This window comes from Anser brachyrhynchus (genome assembly GCF_964034855.1).
Source record: "Anser brachyrhynchus genome assembly, chromosome: 1".
Classification (NCBI taxonomy): Eukaryota; Metazoa; Chordata; class Aves; order Anseriformes; family Anatidae; genus Anser; species Anser brachyrhynchus.
In genome coordinates, this window is record NC_137694.1 from 11377122 (window position 1) to 11403602 (window position 26481).

Sequence of the window (26481 nt, forward strand, 5' to 3'; positions counted from 1 at the left end):
TGAATTCAGTTTAATGGCTTATTATTAGTTACATTCCAGTGGTTTTCTAAGGCTTTGACCTTTATGATGAAGCCTCACTCTTCATGAGAAGTCCTTGTTTGACCCATGTGAATAAGCCCATTGACCAGTTAGGACACACTATGCCCAAGGACCCTCCGCCATCTCTGATCATACAGAGATATCGCCAGCTGTCTTGCCTGTCTCTTGCAATCTTTGTTCTATTTATTGTGAATAAGAATATAAATTGTTATTCATATTAGCTCAAAACAACAGCAGCAACAACAAAACCAATTGCTTTCCCACAACAAGCTCCCAATATGTTTCACAGTTTCTCCAGTTCTCGTAACTGTGGAAGAAACAAAGGGGGACTGATTGGATTACCTAATAACCTTGTAATTTCTGTAAGGGGATTTGACACTCATACATCAGGAGAGAGGAAAGAGAAGTTAATACCATTCTGTATTATCATTTAGAATCTGTGCATCACTGTATATGCAATTCCTTTGATATTTAAGCAAGGACTGGATTACATTTGATGGTCACTTTAACATCTTTACTACGTTTTTCTTTATAATAGCTAGCATCTGACCTTGCTTGAATAGTAAGTTTGAGCTTGTATTCAAAGCAGAAACTGTTGATCTTTTTAATGACCAGTTGTTGCCAATCCAGAGGAATTTGCCTGATTCTATTTCACCACTGTCTCCAATAATCTTTTCACTTTTTCAGGAGCTTAAAATCTAAGTGGGGAAGAAAAACACAAAAGAAAACAAAACCCAAAAGCCAAATCCCAAACCAAAATGTTAAGTAGAAGCTCAGATCCACCCTTGTCTTTTTCCTTCCTGGCTTCAGTTAGTGTTTAGGCCTGGGTCCATTAGGATGATTTGTTTGGGTAAGATGCAAACACCATGCACAGATACGACAAAATCAACATCTGTTTGTTTTGGCCATGAGGGTTTTGCCTGCTCAAATCACATTGTGGGGTCAGAACTGCTCTGACTCTGAAGCTGAGAGCAAGGGCCTGACTCTCCTGTCGCATGTGATGCCACCTGGCATAACTGTACATAGTTATAAATCACACACACACCAAGTTGCTAGAAGCAAATCGTACAGCACCTCGTATGCTTTGTGTAATACACAAATAATTAAAAATCAGCAGCAAAGCTGAGTCAAACTTATTTGTCCTCATCCCTGTGTTAGTCTGTAAAATACACAGCCTGGAAAGCAAGTGTCTTGCATATTTTTCATTTCACTCATAGGGCTGATTCATGCCAGTAAATACTGAAACCCCACCTCCTAGTTTGGAAAAGTAATTTCCATTCCATGAGTTTTGCTTGAAGCTAATACATGCTATTACAAAACATCTAAAGTAAAACTTTAACCATTTCACTCAGCCCAGCTGTGAAGTTCAAACTGCTTTTTAAAGTTAATTATCTTGCTCTGACCTGCACATATGCACATGTTAAAAACAAATAAATCAATATGGCATGCTTATTCATGTCTCAATTTGCTTTTTGTTTTTAAAATTAGCATACTCTTGATTTGCTTAACAGATATACAAGTATGATGGTATCTCACAGATTAAAGTTTTGTGTTTGTCTCTTTGTAGTTCATTTACTATTTTATAAACCCCAAGTCCTTGAGGGAGTGTTGGAAATCCCCATAATTTTCTTCAGTATTTCATTTTACCTTTTTATCTCTGATGTAGCTAGCACATATGAAAAAGAAATGCAGATAGCCAGATGGCTCCCTAGTGTCCATATATACCAAATACATACCAAATCACAGACAAACACAAGTGACTAGAATTCATACTGAAGTTGATTCATGCTTGAGTATATTTCTTTTGTTGTCTTTTCCTAATGGTGCATTATTAGGAGCATGTGTTTGTGATCTTAACTAGATTTTCTTCTGAACTTGAAAAAGCAGAACCATCTTTTTTTTTTTTTCTTTTTCCAAGGCAAAAAATATTTGAGAAGGTCAGTTAGAATCAACATCATTTTCACTGTTAGTTGTTTTGTGATACTATTGTTCTTTCTCTTTGACTGGCATTGCCACCTATTACACTTCTCCCAGAAATCTCCTAAATGAGAGGTTATTTCATACTTGCTTTGTGGTTTTCTGTGTTCTCCTCTGAATCAGCCTGCACAGACCACAGTAAGAGAGAGAATATTGAGTTAGCTGATTCACTTCTGTTGCTTGGTGTGGTGATCTCTAATTGCACTTAGTTGTGGGGATTTTCCAAAGCAGACAAGTGACTTCTCCTCTTGTCAGAGTGCTGCTGTCAGACTCAGTGGCATTTGGACATAACCACATTTCAAGGATGAGCAGCATCATGTTCACAGTCACACTGCCTGGCCATTGAATGAACAAGCTCTCTGATGGCTTAGTTTTACTGCTATGACAGTAAATGTTCGTGCATTTCTGCGTAGTTTATTTGTGTTGAGCAGAACTGGAACAGCATCAGTACTTTTAAGGACTCATGATCTGGAGTGTTCAGTTCATCTGGTGGCAGCAATTTTTCTGTCCTTAAACTATGCTCTGAAGTGAGTAAAGCTTTTCAAAATTCTGGACTTCTTTCTTTTCTGGCATCAGCTGAAGACCTGATGCTTCACTTCAGAGAAGGACTTTACCCCTTACTTTTGTGTTCTCTGGGATTATAGGTGTTTTATAATACAGTAATTTCTTGCTTGAAGAAAACATTTACTTTGCTATGCTGACACTGAGGCCTGGGTAAGAAACTGTCTTTGAAATACGTGACCCTAATTCATGCAGGTGAACTTTTGCAAACTGGCCTGTAGACCAGCCATAAAGACATCCACATGCATGGACAAAATCTATTCAGTAAGGGCAGTGTTTTCAGGCTACTCCCTGCTCTCTTGCTATAATGCATTAGTGTTATTGATTGTTTTGGTTAGTATGGCCAGAGCATGTAATACCTGGAAACAAAACTGTAACTTGAGCGTGTGCACTGATTCATTGTGGGTACTTGTTTACATGTTAATGTACTTCTGCCTGTGGGACACGGCTGCAAAAGTACTGAGAGATGTGCTCCGTCGAAGGAGTGCTGCAACAGTACCCAGCTGTGCAACCGTCGGCTGGCTCACAGACCATCTTCCCCTGCAACAGTGGAAATCTTGATTCAGAAGAAGTGCTCATCCAGCAGGTCAAACCAGAACAGAACGTACTCAGAAAACAACTTAGGAAAACCTTTCCACAGGCCTTGTCTACGAAATGGCCCAGAACCCAAATACCATTGTTTGGAACATCCTAGTGGCTTTAATAGGGCGGTGATGCACTTCACATTTTCAAGATGTTTTGGGTAAAATTTTCAAAGTTGTCTGACTGCCATGAGAGCACTAATCTCATGAAGAACAAAGAAACAATGAAAAACTTTTGAGCAACTAATAGCTCAGTAACTCGGTCAAAGCTGAGCTTGAACAAATGCTGCTCCAGGTCTCCTGACCCACAAAAGAGAGTCCGAAAGCGTGTGGAAAAAACTCCTGGAGCAGTCAAGAGACTAAGCTACAAATCTAACTATTGATATAATGCTGCTTTCTTCGCTAGCTTTCTTTTAAGTTTCAAATAAGGGAAATAATTCAGGAAAAAAAAAAAAAAAAGGAAAGAAAAAAAAAAAAGGAAAAGAAAGAAATCCCTGTGTCCGGGGCTGGATATGACCTGCTTTCCTCCTTCACCACAACCCTGCCTCTTTCCCTCTCATCATAGTGACATCTACCGGCCTCCCCCGAAAGCTCCCCCGGCACCTCCCCGCCCCGGTCGGCTCCCAGCTCGGGGTCCGGCTCCCCTCGGGGCCTCTCCCCGCCGGTGCCCCGCTCCCCCCGGGTCCTCGCCGCTCCACCCCCCCCGGCTCCTGGCCCCCGTCCCCGGCCTGGATCGCGCAGCGGCATCCGCGGCGCTGCCGTCGGGGCGCTACGGGAGCCCCGGGCCGGCAACTTTGGCCGCGACTCTCCCTCCGGGCCCGCGCAAGGAGCGCGGGTGAGGCTTGGAGAGCAACCTACCGCTGTCCCCCCTTTAGATCCCCTTCCCCCCAGACCCTCTTATTACATTGTGAACCTCCCCCTCCTGGGGGAACGAAGCGCCGCGCAAGCAGCCTGCGCGCCCGCGGGCGCTCCGCACAGCTGAGCAGAGCCGGCGGCCCCGCGGTGCCTGGGGCGGGCCGGGCCGGCGGCCGCGGAGCCCGGCGGGGTGTGGCCTCGGCGTTATTTATGAGCTCCAGCCCCTATTTGCTCAGCTAATGATGCACCGGAGGCCGCCGTGCCTCGCCTCGCTAGCGCGGCGGCGGCGAGGGCAGGGCAGCGCCGGTAACTGGAAACCAAAGGCTTCACCCTCAGCGCCCGGTCACTTTCCATTCACTCCTAGGTGCTTAATTGAGGGCTGGGGAGAAGCGCTCCCGGTGCCTTAGGAGTCCAGCTGGAAGGATTGTTTTATAAAGGAACCGGGAGTACCTTTGCAACCACCACGAAGAGAGAGTTTTCCTTTATTTTTATTCTTTTTATTATTACTTTATTTTTCCCCCACACAATGAGCCAGGTTCGGAATTAAAACGTTCTGGTTAACAGCAGAAGAGTCCATAAACTGATAGAAAGCAGATAGAAAGCTGTATTACTGGTTCCTCCAATAGCTGGGTAAGCATAATTGAAAGTTATCTTTCTCTGCCGTGATAGATGTGAAATGTGTTTGATGATTGAATTTTCCTTCTGTTCACAGATAGCTAAAGCAATATTTTCCAGATTAGCATAGTCTGGGTTTGGGGGTTTTCTTTTCTTTCACTTCTTTCTTTATTTTCTTCTGCTGAACAATTTTCTTTACAGGATTTAAGGGTAGGACTGAGCCTGGAGCAGATGACACCTGCACAGCGCTTCACAGCAAAGCTGTATGATACTTTCCAAAGCAATGCATTATGCTGGAAGTGACCTCCGTGGCAAGAAAACTTCAGCGCTTTAATTCAGTAGTGGTTTGCCACCTTGTTTACAGCTAGGATAGGGTCTAAGAGCAGAAATGGAATTAGACATTGCTTTTTGTCTGTCCTAAAGGATTCTTTAAGAGGACTAGAAAAGATTTTAGGTCTGTGGGTTGTCAGCACAGATCATGTGCACAGGACATGCTGAATATAGTATCATGACTTACTGAGATAAATTCGGAACTGGGATATAAGCCCAAACAGAGATTCAAACCTCCAATGAGTTTGTGTTCAGTTACCAGGTATGTAAATCTCTGAAATTAAACTTATTTCCATTAGGTAACTCACATGTCAGACACCCTGTGATACCTTTGTGGCACCGTATGCATGTATTATTTATGTGTCTAACAGCTGGGTAGGAACCATGCAGTTTACAATTTGAATCTTACATTTGCCTGTCACTTCTCTGTTAATGGTGAAGATATGCAATTTGAGCAATGAAATGTAGCAATGTTTCACTCCTGTAGCTGATTGCACTAGAATTGGCAGGAGGCATGAGAGTGGGAGGGAAAGAGTGCTGAAAGGGTTGGTTTTCTTTATTTTTCTTTTCTTATTTGGTTCTTTTCTGTTGTTTTAATTATTATTTCTTACAGTGTCATTTAAGTGGAGAGAGAAAGCCACATGCTTGTTCGTCTGACTTTTCATCTCTATTGCAAAGAAAGCATAGTGCTACTACTGTAAAGTACTAATCCCATTGCATCTGTTAAATCACATGTTCAGTATGATTGGCTATTTGTTTTGGCCTGACAAAGCAATCTTATCAGGATTTAATGGCACTTCTGTCTTAGAAGAGGGCTAAGTTAAAGGATATCCCATGGGCTAGTCTCAAGGTTTTGAATTTAAAGCCCACAAAGCAGTATTAATATTGAAGTTCACGCAGCTTGTTTAAAAATTATTCTTGGCAAAAACTCTTCAACTATCATTTTATTAGTTAACAGACTCTTAAAAATAATTTGGAACTGGGACAGAATGGATATGTTTCTTCTGTAGACCAGATCTGTATCTGGAAAATCTCTGACACCAGTGTTTTTGTCAATTAGCAGGGTGGTAGCATTACTTGATCCGCATGCACTTCTCAGTACTCCAGAGCACACTGGGCAGGGTAGTTTACAGTTTGGGCTTCAGAGCCGTGTGCTCTCTTGCATGCTTTCCATCCCACCCCCGACTTAGTATGAAAGTCTAATGCAGAGAGAAGCCTTTAAAAACAATTTACAGTGAGTGGATAGGGAAGTGACAGAGCTAGTAATGAGATAGGGAGCTTTTACCTCTTAGTCACTGAAGTGGATACAGCCCAAATTGGTGCTGACCTAAAGTCATCCCTGTCTAACAGCTGGTTCCTGCCATGATGGAGTAGTTGCAGCCAGTTCTTTTAGGGCAGGTGTGAATCTCAGAGGGACCAAATGAACAAGGATGTAGAAATACTGTCCTCCACTGGAGGGACTGAAGTGCTAGAGCAGATCTGAGGTAAAGAAGTGTAAACTGATTGCACAGGCAAGAGAACTCTTCATGAAAAAATACACATTTTTGTGTAATACATAAATGCTATTTTTAATGCTATCTTCTGGCCTTAGGAACTGTGTCCTTCAAAGTGATGTCATTTACCACAGAATCCAGTATTCCACCTGTTCAACCAATAAGTGGTGTCTAGTACAAAGGCTGTTGATGTCAAAATGGAAAATATATACATATGTGGCTGAAGTTAGACTGTTTTATTTTCACTTTAGCAGCTGAACTGAGGAATACCACTGACACTATTAAGACCAAAGCTGCTGTTATAGGTAAAATGAAATCTAGACTTCACAGTTTTTGGAGAGATGCAGTTCAGGAACATCAAAGATATGCAGTATTCAGTTTCTAATGCCTGCTGGATTTTATGGGTCTGGTCCAAAGTCCATTGGCATTGATAGAAAAGTGACCCTGACTTCAGTGAGCTCAAGTCCACTGCAAGTCTTCCTGAGCTAAGAAGTGATGCAGATTTATTTTGATGTATCTTCTGGTTCTCTCAAGAGCTCAGTCTTCTCAACAGTTTACACACTGTCCCATGCAGGGTAACTGCAGTGCTCTGTAGAAGTCTAAGAGAGCAGGTAAGCAGACTGAAAGTAGCTAGCCCAAAAAGCAGATGCCAATTAATAGTTTCAAGCATGTTGAAATACTTTTGATTTCAATGCTTTTGAAATTAGTGACGTGCATATTCAGGATTTCATCTTAAAAGAGGATGTAGATGGCTGTTAGAGCACTCAACTTACAAAACCTCATAGCTCATTTCCAAGCACCGCTGATATCAAATGTTTTTTTTTTAAAAAAAAAAAAAGAGGGGGAGATCAAGTATGATGTAAACTAAGGAGAGAGGTCTAAAAATATCAGCCAGCTTTTTTATTCGTGAAACTTTATCTCCTGTCCTTGCTTTGCTCTGCTTTGACATTTGGTATAATTATTTTTCCAGCAGGTGGAATTGTCCTTATTCAAATAAACTGAATCTCATGTCATAGTCTTCTGTAGCCAAAACTAAGGTTTTGTAGGTTCATACTAACAGGCAGAGAGCTCTCTTTGTTCCAGCATGGAACACAGCTAGAGAAAACCATTTTCAGATCTATAAAGAAAAAAAAACAGAAGTGCTGTGTCTCCTTCACATTATCATGTATTATGGCTTCAGATGGAAGAGCCTTCTAGCACAGATTGTTCTGTTGTTTTTCCTCCACCAAACTGTGTAACAGTAATGTTATCTCTTTCTTTCAGGTTTTATTTCTTGGATATTAAGCTGCAAATCTGAAGAGATGGCATTTCTTGCACTGCACCTGGTGATTGGGATATTTATTTACTTTAACAGTGTAAAAGGATCTTCCCAGCCTCAAGCAAGGGTGTTTTTATCTTTCAACGGTAAGACAGAAGATAAACATTCTTAAGCAAATGTTATGACTGAACACTTTCATCTCTGCCTTCCATTCAATAACTGAGTAGAAATTATCTTTTTATTTTGTGTTCACAACTGTTATTTTTGGTTTATGTTGCTGAGGTACCTGTTTAAATTTGATTATCGCCTGAAGTTCATTGCTACTATAGCTATGGGTACATAAGTAATAATCCCTTCTCTTCATTTAGAAAGTTATTATGACTTAATAACAACAAAAAGGTTTTATTTCTTTTATTCTTGATTTTTTCATTGGAAAGATAATAGCATGTGAGGTACATGTCATGTAGTGAAAGTTATTGGTAGGTCTAGTTGCTTTTACTTGATAACCAGCTGAGAACTTTATACTTTGAAAATCAGGGTGCTTGAAGGTTTTACCAAGGTAGATAAGAAGATACAGAGTCCTTTGGCAACATAGCAGTCCTTGTGTGTTTCATACAATGGGTCAGGTGTACTTAGCATTTTATAATCACTGATGCCTACGTACTGTAAACAAGCAATCAAAATAATTGTTTTCAAGAGAAAGGCACACTTCTGAAGTGATGAGCAATACTGTATTAATCCAATTACTTCAATATTACTTTAATAGCAAGGTAGCTTATTCTTCTAGTATTAATCCCCATCTTAAATGCAGATTTTAGTCATCATGTAGTATTTTAACCACCACTTGAGAACATGTGAGAAGCCCATTCTTTGGGCTTACCTTAAATTCTCTTAAATTTGAGCAGAAATTGTCTGTCACTAAATACAAGGGCATTTGCTTTTTTCAACCCCCTCATTTTTCTGGGATTGTCTTTGAGGCATGAAGGCTTCCTGCACCCTGTATCAATAGTGTCTGTGTTAGGATGGTTTGTATGGTTTGAGTGCAAGGTTTTCTTGACTTTGCCATGTCCTGCCATGGGGATAGGCTGCATGCTCTGATCAGTCTTTAAAGCATCATTTTTAAGAATAACTATAGCTAGGAAGTAACTCAAACTGCTATTCACAGCAATGATTATAACTTTGTACTCTTGAGTCTGAGAGACATTCAGAAGGAGGCCTGCCAAGTTAGATCTTCTGAAAATATCAAAGAGCAGACTGAACAACTGCAAGGTATTGTATATTGTACAGTTTATGGCCCTAAACTTACAAGTTCAGGTACAAATTGGCATAGTTCCAGTAAAAGCAATGGCAAAAATGGTGTTCCAAGTGGGAGCTGCCAAATGAAGAAGTGGGTGGGAATTTCTTTTACTTGTGTAAGTAATGCTGATATAACATAGATGGTACTGATTCTACAGAACTCAACATAGAAGCAAATTTGGCCATGGTTGTGTGTTACACTTGCAGGCATGCCACAGTTACACAAAACAGGCTGGTTCAGATTTGCACATTGTGTCCCCAGAGGCCTTGACCGTAACTTAGGTTTCCCCTGATCTACTGTATGAGCATGAGGTAGGAAGAGCTCAGGTTTTACAGTATTCAACGTTGTTAATGGGAGAGAATCGTAATAAGGGCAAGTGGTTCTAACTTGGACTCAAGAGAGTTGTCTTTCATTCTTTGGTTTGTCACAATGATCATCCTGCGAGTCCAAAACATAGTGCCACCCAAAAGAGGGGGGGGAAAAAAAAAGCTTAGGGATTTAGTGGAGGAAAAAAAAAAATCTGGGTGAATTAAAGAAGGTCAGAGAAACTAAGGCTTCAAAAAGAGCTTATTTCCCCTTCCTTTGAAAGGAACTGTGCAGCTCACTGTGACACAGAGATGTCATCGATTACAGCTTGATCTTGCCAGGATATAGGAGGTGCTTGTTCTGTACCATGTTCTTTATTTTTAAAGTAATGGTTTGCATAAGTAAAACTGAGAGCCTCTTTTTCACTAAAAGTTAGTGGAAAGTAAGTGTTACCTATGCTGCGTGATGATATCTGGTTACCTTAAAAAGGACATTTTAATTTCCTTAATATTTCTCAACGTTCAGCCTTTCTAAAAGTGTGTGTGTATATATATATATTTGATTTTAATGGGTCTTTCAAAGGTGTAAAAGTAAGAAACTAAATATGCATTTTATAACATGTCAAGTAATGTTTGAAATACAGGGCTGAACCTTTCATACAATTTAAAAATAAACTTACTTTTTTTACTCCGGATTTCCAGATGGTAAGAAAGAGTTTTCATTATGTGAGAAGAGAGTTTGCAGGTTGTTGTGTATAGCAAGATAATGGTCCTACCAATAAAACTAACTTCTGTTCTATAAATCTTCACTTATTTACATGGGTACTGAAATAAGAGGAAAAAGGTGAAATTTTGTATTGTTCTCTTGCCAAGTATGATAACATAGTCTTCCTGCATAAGCTGTCTCGTAGTTTGTTGTTTTTAAACCATGTAGAAATATCAAGTAATTTGCTGTCTTCATGTCCTGAGAAGTTGTCAGTTAGAGAATTGTCACTCTTAAAGTGCATCATTTGAAAATAAAACTATAATTAGGACTCCTTATGTTTTAAATGACATTAGACAATAAAGACAACTCATTCAAGCTTAGGATACTTAAATGATATTTTTCAAGTTCTGAATTGGATTTGGCTTAGTATCTGTAATTACATTGCCTACGTTTTGGGGGTGGAATGTGTACAGGAGGAGAAAATGAGTGATGCTTTTCAAAGCTAACCTGCTCCTTCAGGATCAAGTCAATTGAGCTTATTCACATCACAGCATTTCTCATGGGAAAATCCAGCAAGTATCTTGACCTATTCTGTTGTTCATCAGTAAAGATAAAAATGTGAATCGTTTGAATCATGAGCTGCTTTTCTCTTTGCCATCTACTTCATTAAGAATCAAATGTAATTAAAAAGTAAGCCTGTGTAATACCTCAAGAGCTTGATAATAGGGATTTTGCAATTAACTTCAATGGGTGAAGGACTGCAACCCTAATTTCTATTTTTGAAATTAAAAGCCTGGCCTCTTGTCTAATTAAAATGTAGTTCATGACTTAACTGAGATTGTTAAATGTGCATCTGACGTGAGTGTGGAACTTATTGCTGTCTGCACCCTGAGTATCTTGACAATTCCCGTGTCACACACAGCTCCTAGGCCTGATTTTTGTTTGCTTTCCACCTTGCATAGCCATTCATAAAAGAAAAAGGTCAGCCTGGAGGTGAGCTGCTTACTTTGCACAGGTATAGATGGTTATAAATGACATCAGGCCTACAGAGAATGAGGTGAGGGGGTTCTCAATTTGCTTGGAGTGATTTATTGTAATCTAATTGTCTTGCTTAAGTGTAATGGCTCAGGTTGTCAACTTTGCACAACATCTGCACTTGAAGAGCTGCTGCAGTTGAAGAAAGGTGACTAGCTTTTTCTGATTCTAAAATTGCAAAGATGTGAAGTCTGTCATGCAGGAGATGTGGAATTGTCTACCATGATTAACATTGAGCATGTGGGAGCTGAGTAACCTGGGGTGGAAGAAGGACTTGACACATCTCCCTACACCATTCCCCTTCCTCTTACCTCTTCTGGTTCCTTGACCTTTAATAGATCTTCCTTAATCTACTTAAATCACCCATCATAATTTAAAGCCCCATAGTTTATTTTCGCCTCATAGCATAAGACTTACCTTATCTGTTTATGAACTATTAAGCATAGTGCCTGTTCTTTCTCAGAGTGCATGCATTCCTCCTTGTTACTGCATGTTCCTGAACAGATAACTGGGTGCTGTATCTTTCAGTCTCTATAGGGGCAAAGCCTTGTTCAAAGCCAGTGGGAGTATTATCATAATAAGAGAGGAGTTATGAGACTCCAGGATAGTGTCAAACTTTCATATTTTTCCAGCTTTCATTTACATTTCGGGTTTTACTACAATCCTAAAATGAGCTGAACCATGTCTTTTTAACACCAGGTTCGGAATTGGTCAAAGCAGTTCCAATTCTTATTTTTGAAAATATATATACAAACACATCTTCTTTGAATTTTGAATTTATATGGAAACACAAAAACAAGTGATAATTTCACAATTTACCAGGAGCATTTCATGCATTCCTACCTAAAAAGTCTGGCCAAGCAGATATTTCCCATGCAGATTCTCCCATTGTCTCCAGTGAAAATTCCATATGAGAAGTGGATCAAGGCTAATTTGCAGACAGTTTTGTTTCTCTCTTTGTCATAAAATTACTAGAACACGTAAAGCACTTTTAAGAAAGTATCAGTCAGCTTCATTAATGACAATTAAATAGCATAAAATGTCACCAGAGCAACAGCAGCACACATTCAACTGTCAACATATTTTAAAAGATTTAATGCAACCCCTGTGGTTACCCTCAAGGAGAAAGAAAGGAACTAAGAACCATTTTCTTTGAGCTCTTGAGCAACAGCAGTACAACTTGTTTTTAAACAATCCCTCATTGTAATGTTAATGTTACCACAGTTAATAAGAAGTTCATTTATTATTTGGGGGACATTGTGCTGACGACAATCTAGTAGGCAATGGTTTATGCTCAAATAGTTGATTGAATCCTTGGTGGTGTCCATGCAATGAAAACTACTTTCAAAATGAAGTAAAGGAGTACTGGGGGGTGGGGGGAAGGGAAACGTTATTTATTTATTTATTTTTAATGCAGAACTATTCCAGAAATCTCTTGAGCATTTTTGTAGTGGCATAATATTTACCAAATCATGGGTCACTTTTTCTCAAAAGTGACTGACTTGTGGCTTTCACAGCTTCATAGACCTTAAATGATGCTGATTTATAAAGCTCTGAGCAGCAACCATGTGTAATTTCTTTCCCGCAATTGTCTCACAATGGAGATCTAAAGTTAACTCATTCTTGACTACTGTCAACTACAAATAATATATTATCTTTAGTAGTGAAATTGATATTGTTACACTTGGAGTTACATTTAGATAACTAAATCTTTGGTTGTTATTAAAGACAAATACCTAATATACAAATTATAGTCTGGGGGTAGCTTTTAGATTTTTGTCTTCTCTGTATAGTGTTTTTTCTTGTTTTGCCTTTATTTCTGTTGCTGAAAATCAACAGATAAAGACATAATGCAATAAATCTTACTCTTATATAAATTGAATTACTTGACTAAGCTATGAGTTAAATGTAACAAAATATTTTCTAAGAGATATTAAAGGAAGCACAATGTAAAAAGCTCAGTGTTCTTTCTAGAGTTTTGCGGGTAGAGATACTACTGCTAAATGATATTGAGCCTGATTATTTTCACACAAACTCTTTTTCCAGTGGCAGTGTCTCTGACTTGGCTTCTCTGTCACTGTTAAAAGAGTGTGAAAGAATTGATTGTATTGTTTCTGTATCCAAAGTTAGATTGTAAGTACTGTGACTTCAGTTATGAAAACTATCATGTGATGAAGCTGAAGTCACAGGCAACACTTGGCCCAGTTGATTGTAGGTTCTCTGAAGTCAGCACAAGAGAACATAAATAAATACATAGTCTTCAAGGTGGTTAATTATCAGGCCCCAGATTTAGGACAAAAAATTATGAATGTAATCCTATTGTTGGATGAAGTAGTCATCCAAATTTCACAAAGATTGAGAAGACTTTCATGCTAGAAAGTAGATATATTGTCTAAGAAATTACTTACTTCGGTCTCTTTCTGTTCCCCAACTCAGTCAGTTTGACCTGTATATGAACCATATCTTTGATTTTAGTGTGGAAAAAATCAAACTTTATCTTAGAACACTTTTACAGATTCAACACATCTTAGGTTGTCTCAATTGTCGTAGAAGAAATGAGCTTATCTTGGCCAATTACACTGCTCTCTTGTTACAATCCTTCCTTGTGTTTCCTGAAGTTCCTACACAGACAATTATGTACTGATTATTATACCAGACATCAGTTCTTTTATGTTTAAAAAAAAAAATGCAATGAGAAGAGTGTCATAGACATTTGTAATACCCTATCTTTTTCAGAATTATCAGCATATCAGTAACAAGAGCTCCTCTGTGAGCCATTTCCATACTGGATGAGTTCACAGTACACTTCGATATGTGGTGCTGCACAAGCCTTTTTGTGTATCAGATATAATTATTGATGTGACTCACAATAATTACTCGTTTTATTGAAGTGCATTGACTGAGATCCTGTCATGAATAAATACATAGACCAAGACCTTATTCTGTCACTTGAACTGGATGTTTCTTCAACATGTGTATTTTGTTCCTTTTGGTGCTGCCCTTTCAGCGTTCTCAATAACACTCCTTAATAAAAAGCCTAGGCACTCTTTGTCAGGGGAGAGGCCTTTGATAAGGACATAATTTTCTGATTCATGGTGTGACATCTCGTCTTACATTCAGACTGCTGTGGTTGCATCAGCCATAGATTTAGAAGAAGGCTATGTGTTTTTCCTTCTTCATGCAATTAAAGAGTTGGGGTCTCAGGATGCATAGTTTTCCATTACTTGCATGAATCAGTGAGATGTCAGATCTCTCTTACTTTGAAGCGTGCATTTCCAGTAAATGAAATAGAAGATAGAGATTAATGGAGGGCTTACACCTCTCTGTTATTCCCCTGTTCCCTTCATACCTCCATCCTTATTCAGTTCAGACTTGGTACAGTTAGAGTTTGAGTAAACATGTTACACTTGCATTGGAATTTTATCCACCAGTGATGTGGCTTCTTCCTGGAAGCAAAATCCTGCTTAATGGTATCCTGGAGCTAAGGCTCTAGTACCACAGCAGAAGGAAGATACAGAGTGATAGCTCTGTCTCTACCATGAAACCACCCTTTGTCTTGAGGTAGGACCATCATACCATTCAGAGAAATTAATTTTTCTCCTTGCTCATATGAATATAAGGCTATTTTTTTTTTCTTGTTGAGGAAAGTACCTTGCTGCTTGTGTGGATAAGGTTGGTGGAGGTCATTTCCTCTCCATTTGAACAGCATATAGTATCTTGGATATTGCGAACTACTGCTCTCACTCAGCAAATCAGTTATACATACAAGTGTGTTACAAAGGTTCCTCCATTACCACAAGTAATACCCCAGATTATGTTTAGATTATTTTCAGAATTACAGTATAAATATTTTTAATTACAGACCTTAAAATAATTATATGTTCCAAGACAGTGATACAAAGAGAGACAACATTTTGGAAAAAAAAAAAGTTTCCTTCTACCATCATGTATCTTGTCCACAAGAAACTGTAATCTGTGGTATTTCATTGTTATCTGAAACAAATATTTTTTCTGTTGCACACCCCTCCTTCACCCAGCCAACTTGATAGAAAAATCTCAGGAGCAGCATTTCATCAGTACATAACTCCAACAAGCCCTCAAATCACTGTAAGCTAAGAGTTTGTCTGTGAGAGTCCTTCAGGGCTGATCTCTTAATTCTCTCCAAAATAGAACCATCTAAGGATATAACACTTCTTTGCTCTTCTGGAGCATGATATAACATTTTTAATGAGCTCAGTTAGCTTGAGGAAGCTAACTTTTTATTTACTATTATTATTATTTGTGGGCTGTAAGTAGATACTTCATATAAAAACACACCCTATCTTTATGAGAAGCTTTTAGTTTTAGTACAAATTTCAAGTGCAAATATGATTTCATGAATTGCAACATGTAGAAATAGTCTGGAATAAATAACCAGACTTTTGAACTGTCTCCTTATTCTTGCATACTACTCTGGGATAAATGATTGCTTCACAAAAATTATCTTCTAGCATTTGGATGAGGAGACATCACAGTCATCCTGGGTTGCCAGGTTGCCTAATGTAAAATCAAAATGTGTTTTGACAATTATTAAAAAATAAATAAAATAAAAAGTCAAAGGCATTTTTAAAAGGCTTTTTTTTTTTTTTTTTTGTAATTGAAGGCATCATTTTCAGCCATTAATAGGGTCAGGCTGGCATACTGCAATGAAGAAAAAGGACTTTTCTTTAGAGTCACACTGTAAACATATTAAAACTATTAAATGTATTAAAACTAACTTTCAGCTATATTTCCTATCATGTCCTTTTTAGTATTTCCTTTGCAATTTCATAGTTCCTTTATGTGACATCATTGCTTTACAAATGCAACTGGGAAAACAACAACAAAAACAAAAAAGAGGTCTGGTATATCTTTCTATGGACTTTCTCTGTCACCTGTTTTTCCGATCATTTGTTGTTGTCATACATATATACATATATTTTATTTTGCTTAATGATACAATTTTCCTTTACATTTCTTAATGAAAAACATAAATACCTTTGCTCTTAGAAGCTTCAAGTTATGCAGAATAAATCAGTTTCTGTCAGCTTAGAATCACTTCAATTGAGCAAATATTTTCCCTCTTTTAACATCTGTGTAAATCAGCCTATGCATCTTGGACACCCAGTTTGAAGGAGCTGCAGCATTAGATTTACAGGGATAAAGGAAATATGTGAGGCAAGTGTCTGATTGCTCCTTCGCTTCAATGGGTGGGAATGATGAGGTTCATTTTCTTTCCTTCTCTTGTAACAGATCAAGAATGTAAAGTTTTGAACAGCAGTAGAAGATAAATTTCACGATATATACACACACAAAGATTATTAGTGCAACAGAAAACAAAGGGGGAAAAGCAGTAGGATAGATGTACTCATAATCCTGAAGGTATTTGTTTTTAAAGCAAAAAGGCATGTGTATTCAAAGCAGTATATATATACATACCTTAGTACATACAATGGTGTTTTCTGATTTTTGACCTCAAACATTTTACAAGCTGTGATCCTAAAGCTGATATGAAAACTCCTTGAAAACAACTGTTGGTCTCAGAAGAGAACAAGACTGGAGTTTCCTTGTACTCTACTGAACCACAGCCATTTTGGAATGAAACATGGTGTTTTCTTTGGGGCAGACAGTCGCACACTGACTATTCCGGTGCATTTCAGTGGCACAAGGTAGTTCATAATACATTTGGTTTCTACAGTTCTTAGAAATTCCTCCTCTTCTGAAATAATCAGCTTGCATACCTGCCATTGCAGTTTGTTGATAGTCTCTGTGTTAATATGTTGAGTGTTCTTACAAACCAAGAGATCAAACTAGTATACAAAAAAGTGAACGCTTATATCTTCAGAATGGCACTTTCCATTTTTTAAATATCAACCAATTAAGATGTTATTTTCAGGGAGAGGCCTGGCATTTTTTCAAAAATGTACTTTTTGAGGCCTGAAAAGTATTTAGTTGGCATGTGTTGCTGATTCTGAGCTTAAACTTTTTGATGGATTCAACGTGAACACAGCTGGAATATTTTAAGTTTATTCTGTTAAAAACCCACTTTCTGCCACTGTTAAAAATAAAGCACTATCCCTTTCGTTTTGTTTTGTTTTGTTTTCTTCCCTAAAGCAGATACTCTTATAGCAAAGACAAAAGAACTTGAAGTCCTTATGAGGTGTTTTGTGTTAAGGAAATAAAGCTGTGCATTCATAGCAATAAAACACGAAAAGGAATATACCTATAAAGCCATTACTTCAGATTAAATATCTTATCATCTTTATAGTATTAGTAATTCCCTTAACAATGAGAAGGGTGCCAGCTATTCTTTTCTCCTGTAGCAACCTTGTTTTCCTTATGGATACTTGCAAACTTGAGACTTTTTCCAACATAATTTTTACAAGCACAGTAGGAGAAGAATCAAATGTCAGTGAGTTTTATTTCACTGGATATTTTTCAGACTCCATGCTACCATTTCCTGAGCTTAGGTCTCCAAATGTGTTCTTAATCTCACAAAGGCAGATGAAAAAGGCTGTTCCTGAAGTGGTAAAACTGCATAAAATTGCAAAAGTCATTTGAAACTTTCAGATGTGGTAGGGTATGTCACTATCTGCACTGACATTGTTCATGAATGATATGAAACAAAGAGAAGACTTACAAATTTGGCCACCATGGTTTGGCCCACCAGGCAGGTCCAACAAACAATGGGCTTTTATCTGGACCCATCTTTTGCTCTAAGACTTAGGAGGACACCATGTGCTTTCTTTGCAGATGAATTCTTCCTCCCGCCTCGACATCCTGACAATGGCCAGTTTACGAAGCACTAGCATGGGTGCCTATTGAAGGGAAAGGGCATAAGTCTAACTTTATTGTATATATGTATGCAACTGGAAAATGCTGTTGCTGTGTCCACTTCAATAACAGCAGATGATGGGGGAGAGGGGCAAGCGCAGGAATTCAGCATCTTCCCCAGCAGCTGGAGAGAACAGACCACCCTGATGCAGGGGCTCTGAAGAGAGTTTTATAGAAGAAGGTTGTGCCAGCTGAATCAATACCGAGGCAGGATTCATAGCTAGAGTAGTAATTTACTTAGGTGTGTTTGGGGGTCTTCTAATGGAATTAAATAATAAAAAAAATGAGAAAAAAAACCCACCTTTTTTCAAGTTGGATTTGTTTGCAGATAAAGGACTGTGCCACAGATATAGATGATGACTTAAATTATTATTTGCTTCTTTAAAAAAAAAAGGGGGGGGGGGGACAGGGGAGGAGATACATTTCATTCCAGATTCTAAGGGTGTCATTGCCAAAGTACTCTCTCTTTTAAGAGCACTCCAGCACTGCTGTACAGTGATGAGATTCCCCTCCATTATAAATTATTATATTCATGCTTCTACTGAGTGGTGTTTAAATGGTATTGGTGTTGGAGCCAGACACTGAATACTGATTATGAGGCAGTCTGTCCTTCTCACAACATATATTCCCTCCAGGCCACCAAAGCAACACTTAAGGAGATGTTCACCTGATTTTTCTCTGTGGTTGCTCTGCTCGCAGACCACAAAGTTATAGAAAACAAAATGTAAAACTCTGACTTGTTGGAAATAAGTTACCACCTAATATTTTTCTCCAGTAATAGATTCATTTGTATACTCAGTTTCTCACTTATCTTGTCCCTATAGAAGTGAAAAAATGTCTACCTGTACTTACCCAAAAGGCAAACAGACAAGGTGTTTATTTATTTATTTATTTATTTATTTATTTTAATTCAGAATCTGCATGGTAAGCTTTTGCTTTAAGGTTATTCTCTTTCTTCATGCCTTGCTTGTGGCTGTTGAAAGCTTCCCCAACCATTAGGAGAAAACTCCCTTTTCAAATCAGGGTGCATATGAGAAAAAACATCTAACATCTAAGTTCAACTAAACTTGAGACTGTTTGTAACATCAACAAACTTCAGCACTCTGAATAAACAAGGTGGCCATTCACTGTTTACCATTCCTTTTGCTTATTTTTACTGCTCTATGTCTCTGATAGCCCCAACCAGTTTGCTGAGCAGCTGAAAGTGAGTTTTGTTCAAAGTGGATCTAATTCTTGGCTGATAGGTATGATTCCTATGTGGAAATGGGTGAGACAGAAACAGCAGACTGGGAGATAGTTTTGCTTTAAAAGGTTCTTTTTGAGAAAGCAACTATTTCTCTGTGGAGAATGAAGGACTGATGTAGCCGTCACCAAGAGGTTAGGGACCTTATAGAGATTACTCACAAACACAAGGGGTTGCGATGAATTTACTCCACCTTAGCCCATGTTGTACAAGAGTATCCACCCATAACGTCTGCTGCAGAGGTAGTCTCCAGCTCCTTAGAAGATGACTTCAGCTATCTATAGATACTTGATCTTCCCATGCTGGGGAAAGCACAGATGTGTATCTCTCCATTCTCAGTTAGAAGGCAAACTATTAATTTTCTACACAGAAGTAGAGCATCATTTTGACCTACTATTACATTCTTATATTAAATTTTTCTGCAGTCATTCCAATTTGTTTGTTTTAATTTGTGTAGAGGAGAGATCACAGAAAGAGACAGTTTTGTTTTCCAGTCCCCAGCATGAGAGAGACTGACAACATGTAAGAAGCCCAATGAGCGGCCACTAATCTGTTACAGGTGCTAGAGCATGTGATGGACAAGGAGAGGTTGAGGCAGCTATATTTCTTCAGCCTGGAGAAGAGAAGGCTAAGGAGCATTTCAGTGCTGTCTTCAACCATCTGATGGGATATTATCAAGAGGATAGAGCCAGGCAGTTCTCAGAGGTGCACAGTGACAGCACAAGGCACAAAAGTCACAAGTTTTAGAAAAATAAATTCTGATTAGATAATAACATATTATTATTATTATTATTATTATATATATATTTTTAAACCATGGGGTAGTTAGACATTGAAAGAGGATGTCCAGGCAGGCTATGGACTCCCCAGATATTCCAAATTCAGCTAGATTATTTCCTATGCAACCCCATCTCACCACAGTAGTTAGTCCTGTTTTGAGAAAATGTTTGGGCAACATAACCTTCAGACGTCCTTTCTAACCTGCATGCTTTGTGGTTCTGAGATTTTATCACTGTTCAGCAGGTGTGAGTATTAAGACATTGGTATCAACTTTGGCAGTGTTTCCCAGGACAGCTTATCAGGAAATTCAGAAGAAGAAAGTTAACTCTCCTCAGTAAGTTCACAAATCTGACCCAAACGACCTAGCAGCCTGTGTGCCCACAATGGAAGCTATAAGCACTCTACATCAGGAATTTTTATCTATTTATTTATTTATTTTATGTCTACTGCACATTATTGTGCCTGAAGTGTGGTTTTCCAAGTCTGAAATCTCGTGTGTCATATGAATTGATTTCTTACAGTTAAATACATTACAGTTCCCTGGCCTAGAATGAAAGAACGTGTATCCGTTTCTGGCTGCACAGCAGAATATAAAAATACCCCTTCTAATGAGTAGTAGAAATCATAGATATGCTGTATTGTATGAAATAATATGAAAGCAATCTGTCAGATGATTCTGCTTGTATTTTCTGCATGCAATCTTCTTTGCTGTCCTTTTTAACTAACAACAAAAAAGATTGCCTTATTGTTAAATTGAGCTCATGAGTAAATCACTACATATGAATGTGCAGAATGTAGGTAAATTTGCAGATACATAATTTTATTTTTATTTTTTTCAAAATTATATTGAAATCCTTTAATACCAAGTTGAAACTAATGCTAAATTAAATAAGTGACATTTATGACAAAATTTCACAGCATACCTTTGGTCTCAGAAAAGGTATTAGATCTTTTCTTACCATGACATCTGGTCCCCGTTTATTCTCAGACTTTGCATGTGTACGTGTGTATAATGTTACGTATAGCAGGTAAAGCAGATTCTACAGTCCATACTGTGTTTGTGGAGGTAAATGTGTCTGCTACTGGGCAAGTTTTATATTACCTGATGTATGGCAGAGGTATGTAGCAAAAAATATGGAAAAATAATACTAAAACTGCGAAGTCCAGAGTAAAAAAATTCTAAACTACCTGGCCACATCCCATTTTGTATGCATATCATCCTAAATTTGCTCAAGCTGTGGTATTTTCTTTCTTTTTGGTGGCTTACGAGCTTAAGCTTTGTTGTTTAACAACAACTACACACACACAGCATCCACATATAAAAATATGGTAATATGATGTGTTTCTGAGCTTATTCTTTTCAGTCATGTAAATGCTGCCGAATTATTTTGAATATTTGAAAAAGGTATAAAAAGTGTATCGATTGTTAGGTTGTACAGACTTGCTCAGGGAAGCCTGCCTTAACTTCTCAGAAAAGCTGTAATGGTCTTTTACTAAGAATTATTTAACAAAAACAAAACCAAACAGCAACAACAACAAAATACATTTTCCATGTCTTTCATAGAATCACAGAATTATGTGGGCTGAAAGGGGCCTCCGGCCAACCTTCTTCTCAAAGTAGGTGTGATTAGATCAGGATGTTCTGAGATGTTTCCACTTCAGTTTTGAATAAATTCAAGGATGTAGATCCCACAGCCTGTTGGAACAATCCGTGCTTACCCACTTTGATAGCATTTTTCTGGTATTAAGATGCCTTTTTCTTCACTTCTTAAATCTGAACAAACCCAGTTCTCTAATCTCTCCTTGCATGTGATGTGCCCTAGGAACTTTATTTACTCTTTCATTTGATTTTAGTCTTAGAAAATGATTCTTCAATTCTAATGTTAACCTGCTCCTTTCAAGAGCTGCTCACCATCTCTTCACTTCTCTCCAGGTGGATCTCCACATATCATATGAACAGAGTCTGACTTCATTCATATTATTTCAACTTCACTCAGGAACTTTCAAATTGAGTAGGATCAGAGTCAGGACTATATATATGTCTGTGTACGTATGTAATGACTATTAAGTTGTTCAATGTTCAGCTGGGGAAGAAAAAGGAGGCTTTCATTGGCTTCAGTGTGTTAGACTGAACTATTGAGGGAACTATTGAGGATTTTTTTTGGAGAGTGTGGATATATGTGGGTGTTGAGTCCTGTGGTAGTTTCTGAGTATTTCTTGAGACTATCATGAAGAAGTTGCCTGCCAGCCATTTTTACAGAAGTTTTCCTGTAAATTTCTGAGCATACTTTTCAAACCCTGCCCAATACTCAATCCATATAAGCAATTAAATATGAAAAGCCTAGGTATCCATTACCACTCCCTATTAATTTATAATGTTGGGCATTAAGTCTTGTCATTGGAGGACCCACAGCAGTACATCATTTTGGTAATATCAAAATAAGATCAAAAGAGGTTTTATATGAATAATAAACTAGAAAACGTTTCAATTCACTAGTTTACACTCCACTTTGTGCAAACAAATTTGTTCACTGTGTGGTAAAAGACAGGTGGATTGTCTCTGAAAATAGGTATTCATTTTCATTTGATCTTCCTTAATCTGGAAGATATCTGTTCAGATCCCAGAGCCTTTTCAAAATATTAGCTAGATGCTTCCATCAGCCTTCAAAAGCTCTGTGATTTAAATCTCTCGGCAGCTGTTGTCTACTATGTAATAAATATTGATGATATAGAAGAGAAGAAACAATGAAGATATGTTGAAGAACAAACAAAACAATTTTCTTTCAAAATTGTTAGAAAAAGAAAATCTTTTGATGATTTCCTTACTGATATAAAATACCAGTAAGATTGCTCTTGGATAAAATAATTGATTTTTTCCTCAGATAATGCTTGGGATCTAGGGGTCACAGTTCGTAGCAAAATATGCTACCTCTGTTTACCCAGCTGCTGCACCTTCTCTGCCTTGTCTCCTGCACATGAATAAAGAGACTGAAAGAAAGGTAGAAGAAATAACAGTCTTAGTGCTGCTCTACTTGTAGACCATAATTAATGTAAACAGTTTTATAGGATTAAGACTTTGTGCTTCCACATACATATCCCACCCAGACAGTAATTCTAACCTATTTACGGTGCATCAGTATTCAGCATGGAAAAGAGGGCACAGTCCCCTGGTGTGGTCATAGATAGACAGTGACATGTAATAGTGATCCAGAGTGCAAGAGTAAGTCTTGCAAGTTTCCATTATTATTATTGTTATTTTCACAGTTAATTCAGGGCTGCAAAACCTGAAAACTGCTGCTCCAGTGCAACCTGAGCAGTCTTGATACAACAGGACTCCAGAAACAGGCAAGCCAAAAATGTCAAAACCAAGGAAATTCTTGAGAAGAAAAAAGACAGAGAAAGGCTGCTTCTTCTAGCTTTCATTCTCAGTTCAATTTTATGGATATTGCACACAAATGAAACTAAGGTTGTCTTACAGAACTTTGTGTTACAAAATCTTATGGTACAAAATGTGAAAAACAAACAAACAAACACAGTATTCATGTCTGTGCCTCCATACACTTTGAACTGATGCATTTTAATTTTAAAATGGTCCACAGAGGTTTATCCACAGCATACAGTGTGAACCGCTGCAGTCTTTCTCTGCCTTATATGTTTCCATTGGATTTTGGCAAAACACAAGGGAACAACAACTAAAAAGACATTTAATTTAGCAAAAAGAAGCAAACTATAAATTCTTCTGAAGTCCATTGATGTTAATAAGCTTTGGATCATGATCATATTTTCCAATGGTTTCAGTATTTCAACTACAGTGATCTACATTTAATCACTCTCTAGTCTAACAGAAGGTGTGTTGTTATGAGCACAGTGATGCATGACGCTTTTCAGTGTGTTTTTTTTTGTTGTTGTTGTAAGAGAGTATTCAACTTTCTAGTGAAAGTCAGAATGAAAATAAAAAAATACGAGTTTCTGTATATATTTTTTTTCTTACACCCCAACTTCATCATGAAGAATTCATCCTGTTCAGAGATTTCCAAGCCTGTGGAAGTGGGGCTGCATTAACAGGGTGGCACTTGTAGATCTGAGAACAGCCCTGTCTGTTCCCTTGGGAATGACGGAAAGGGTACACGTTTCCTGCTGTCCTTTCTTCACTGCCAGTAATTGCCATGTATTATTTATAGAGACAGAGTTGGTTTGTAGGTTTGTTTTCTCCTTTTCCTATTTAGCCACTACCCCACACAACTTCACCCAAGCTTTTTGTTGAGGTTTGTCTGGTGGAGGCAGAATTAAAGATTTTTGTGTACTTTGCTATCTTATGACAACTGGCAGTAACTACAATGAGGCATGTCAAGCAGCTACCACAAAAAGAAATCAGTAATTTACAAGTTCAGACAAAGGTTAAAGAAACAGCACTTCTCTGTAATTGTATTGTCTCATAGTTTGTTAATATCTTCATGTTTGAGAATATTTAATTTTCCTAATTGAGAGAACGTTACACTACAGTTCAGAAGACAGGGTGAAATTAAAAGCAGAATACTATCTCTTTCAGCAGAGCAGTGCTAATGCTTTTGTTAGTCAGTGGGAAGAATATGGGGGTGGATGGGAAGCAATAATTCATTACTGTCTCTCCTGCACTCAGTTAAATATGTCTCATACCTAGCTGATTAAACCTGCCCTTTTTTCCATTATGGTAAGAATAATAAGATTCTTCTGAAATGGACTAAGAGTAAGACCATTTCTCCCAGCATTTTGAATCTTTAGTAGAAAGGAACAAGTAAAAGCCAAATTCCAGCCTTACTGGTTTGAGTTTAATTACGCAAAGTCAAAATCAAATAACAATTTTTCAAAATAAAAAAGAGTAAGAAAACTCAGCTACAGAGATATTTAAAGAAAAGAAACTCAATACTTCAGTATTTCAGAAGAAACATTAGATACCTAGAATTTTTTATAAACTTTTTAATACTGTTAGTATATATGTGGCCGTTTGTGCTCATGGTGCTTCCTTATTTATGGAGGTGTTGGAACAATAAAATTTACTAGTGATCGAAGCTTGCAAATACCTGAGTAATGAGGACCATAGAAGTACAGAAGGGGTTGACTGTATCCTCTACAAATATGAATTAGAATTTCTACAGCTGCAGAAATTTTTCTGAAGTTTTTCTTCCTACTTTGATTTTGACTCCTGTTAATAGCTAGACCTATTGAATTTCTTCAGCAGCGTGTTGAAGAAATGTTCGCACTTTATAGACCTATGGATAAGAAACCTGATGGTCTGCTCTGCAGGTACAACTTTAATAGAAGATCCTATGTGAAATCATAGATCATCTCACCTAGTGGAGTTCCTATTTTCTGCACCCTTTCCACTTCCATTTTGGCTGTCTTTTGAATAATATAATTATAAAAGTATTTTGTAGTGCTGGTCTCTTTAATGTCCTTCTCTTTATATAAAATCTATTGTTATTTATTTCTAAGCTCTTTAAGAGACTGCATACTATTTTGCCAAGCTAAAATGTGCATTGCCTTGACAATTCTTCACACCGTCTCCTCCAATTTGATTCATTGATTCATAGTTATTCCCTTCTATGTCTAGTTCCCTGCCCCACTCCTCACCCCACTCCCCCCAAAAAAGGTAAAATAAAGTAGACGAGATGTTTGGGCCTCTGAACACATTGCTGAGAGGTTCCTTTTTCTACACACAAGTGTTCAGGGTATTTCTCACAGAAGAATAGCATAAATTGTGGAGGCTGCATTCACAGAACAGTGAATGGTATTGTCAGTTTGCTTAGGAAAAACTAATGGGGTTGTAAAGAAATACTATCGACTTTATTAGAGTAAAATTTGACAGCTGGAAAAACAAGGGCAGTAGGCTGGCTTCCATTTTCCATTGATTTTAGCCCCTAACATTCAGAAGACTTCCTTTTCTGCAAAACCACATTCACATTGCATACACATGAACACACAGTGCTCTTTTGCTTTAAACCTGAGGCAGATTAAACTTCATTAGGAGAGTAAAGCTTAAGGAAAGTTCAAACTGTAACAGATAGCAATTTGACAAATAAAGAATTAGGGTTTGTTTTACTAAAGCCAGAAATAAAGGCTGAAACAAGGTTCCCATGGTTCTTTTGTGCCTTTAACCATTGAGTAGGAATACAGTCACTGTTCACTGTGTGGTTTATATACCTTATAAGCCTGGTAGCCACATACCATGTTTTTTTTTTAATGTACTTAAGCACCCAGTGGAAGCTCACATACCTCTCATTAAATAATCAAAAATATGTCCATAAAGTATTTACCTTAGAGCAAGAAATAAGAACAAGAATGAGAACAAGAATGTGTACTTAGACTATTCTAAGTACAATAGTAAATGCACTAGTAGCTCAGCAGAAAAGAACAAGAAGAAATGCATTTAATGTCTGGATAGATGGCATTAGCTTTCTGTAGCAACAATAAAATTCTCACCAAACCATCCTTATAGCTGCTTACTTTTCCGAGCCTTGCTAGCTAGGATAAAGGAGGGACCATTTCAGCGGAGTGATAGATACCTGTGGTAACTA

General features: G+C 37.9%; 1 protein-coding gene across 1 annotated transcript in view; it reads left to right on the forward strand.

The window, feature by feature from the left end:
- The first annotated feature begins 4252 nt into the window (after positions 1–4252).
- Positions 4253–26481, forward strand: part of SEMA3C (semaphorin 3C) — a 123238-nt gene continuing 101009 nt past the window's right edge. Inside the window, exons 1-2 of the mRNA XM_080577219.1 lie at positions 4253–4643; positions 7715–7855. Coding sequence (XP_080433345.1) covers positions 7753–7855 — 103 coding nt within the window. The 5' untranslated portion in view covers positions 4253–4643; positions 7715–7752. The remainder of the gene's footprint in view (positions 4644–7714; positions 7856–26481) is intronic.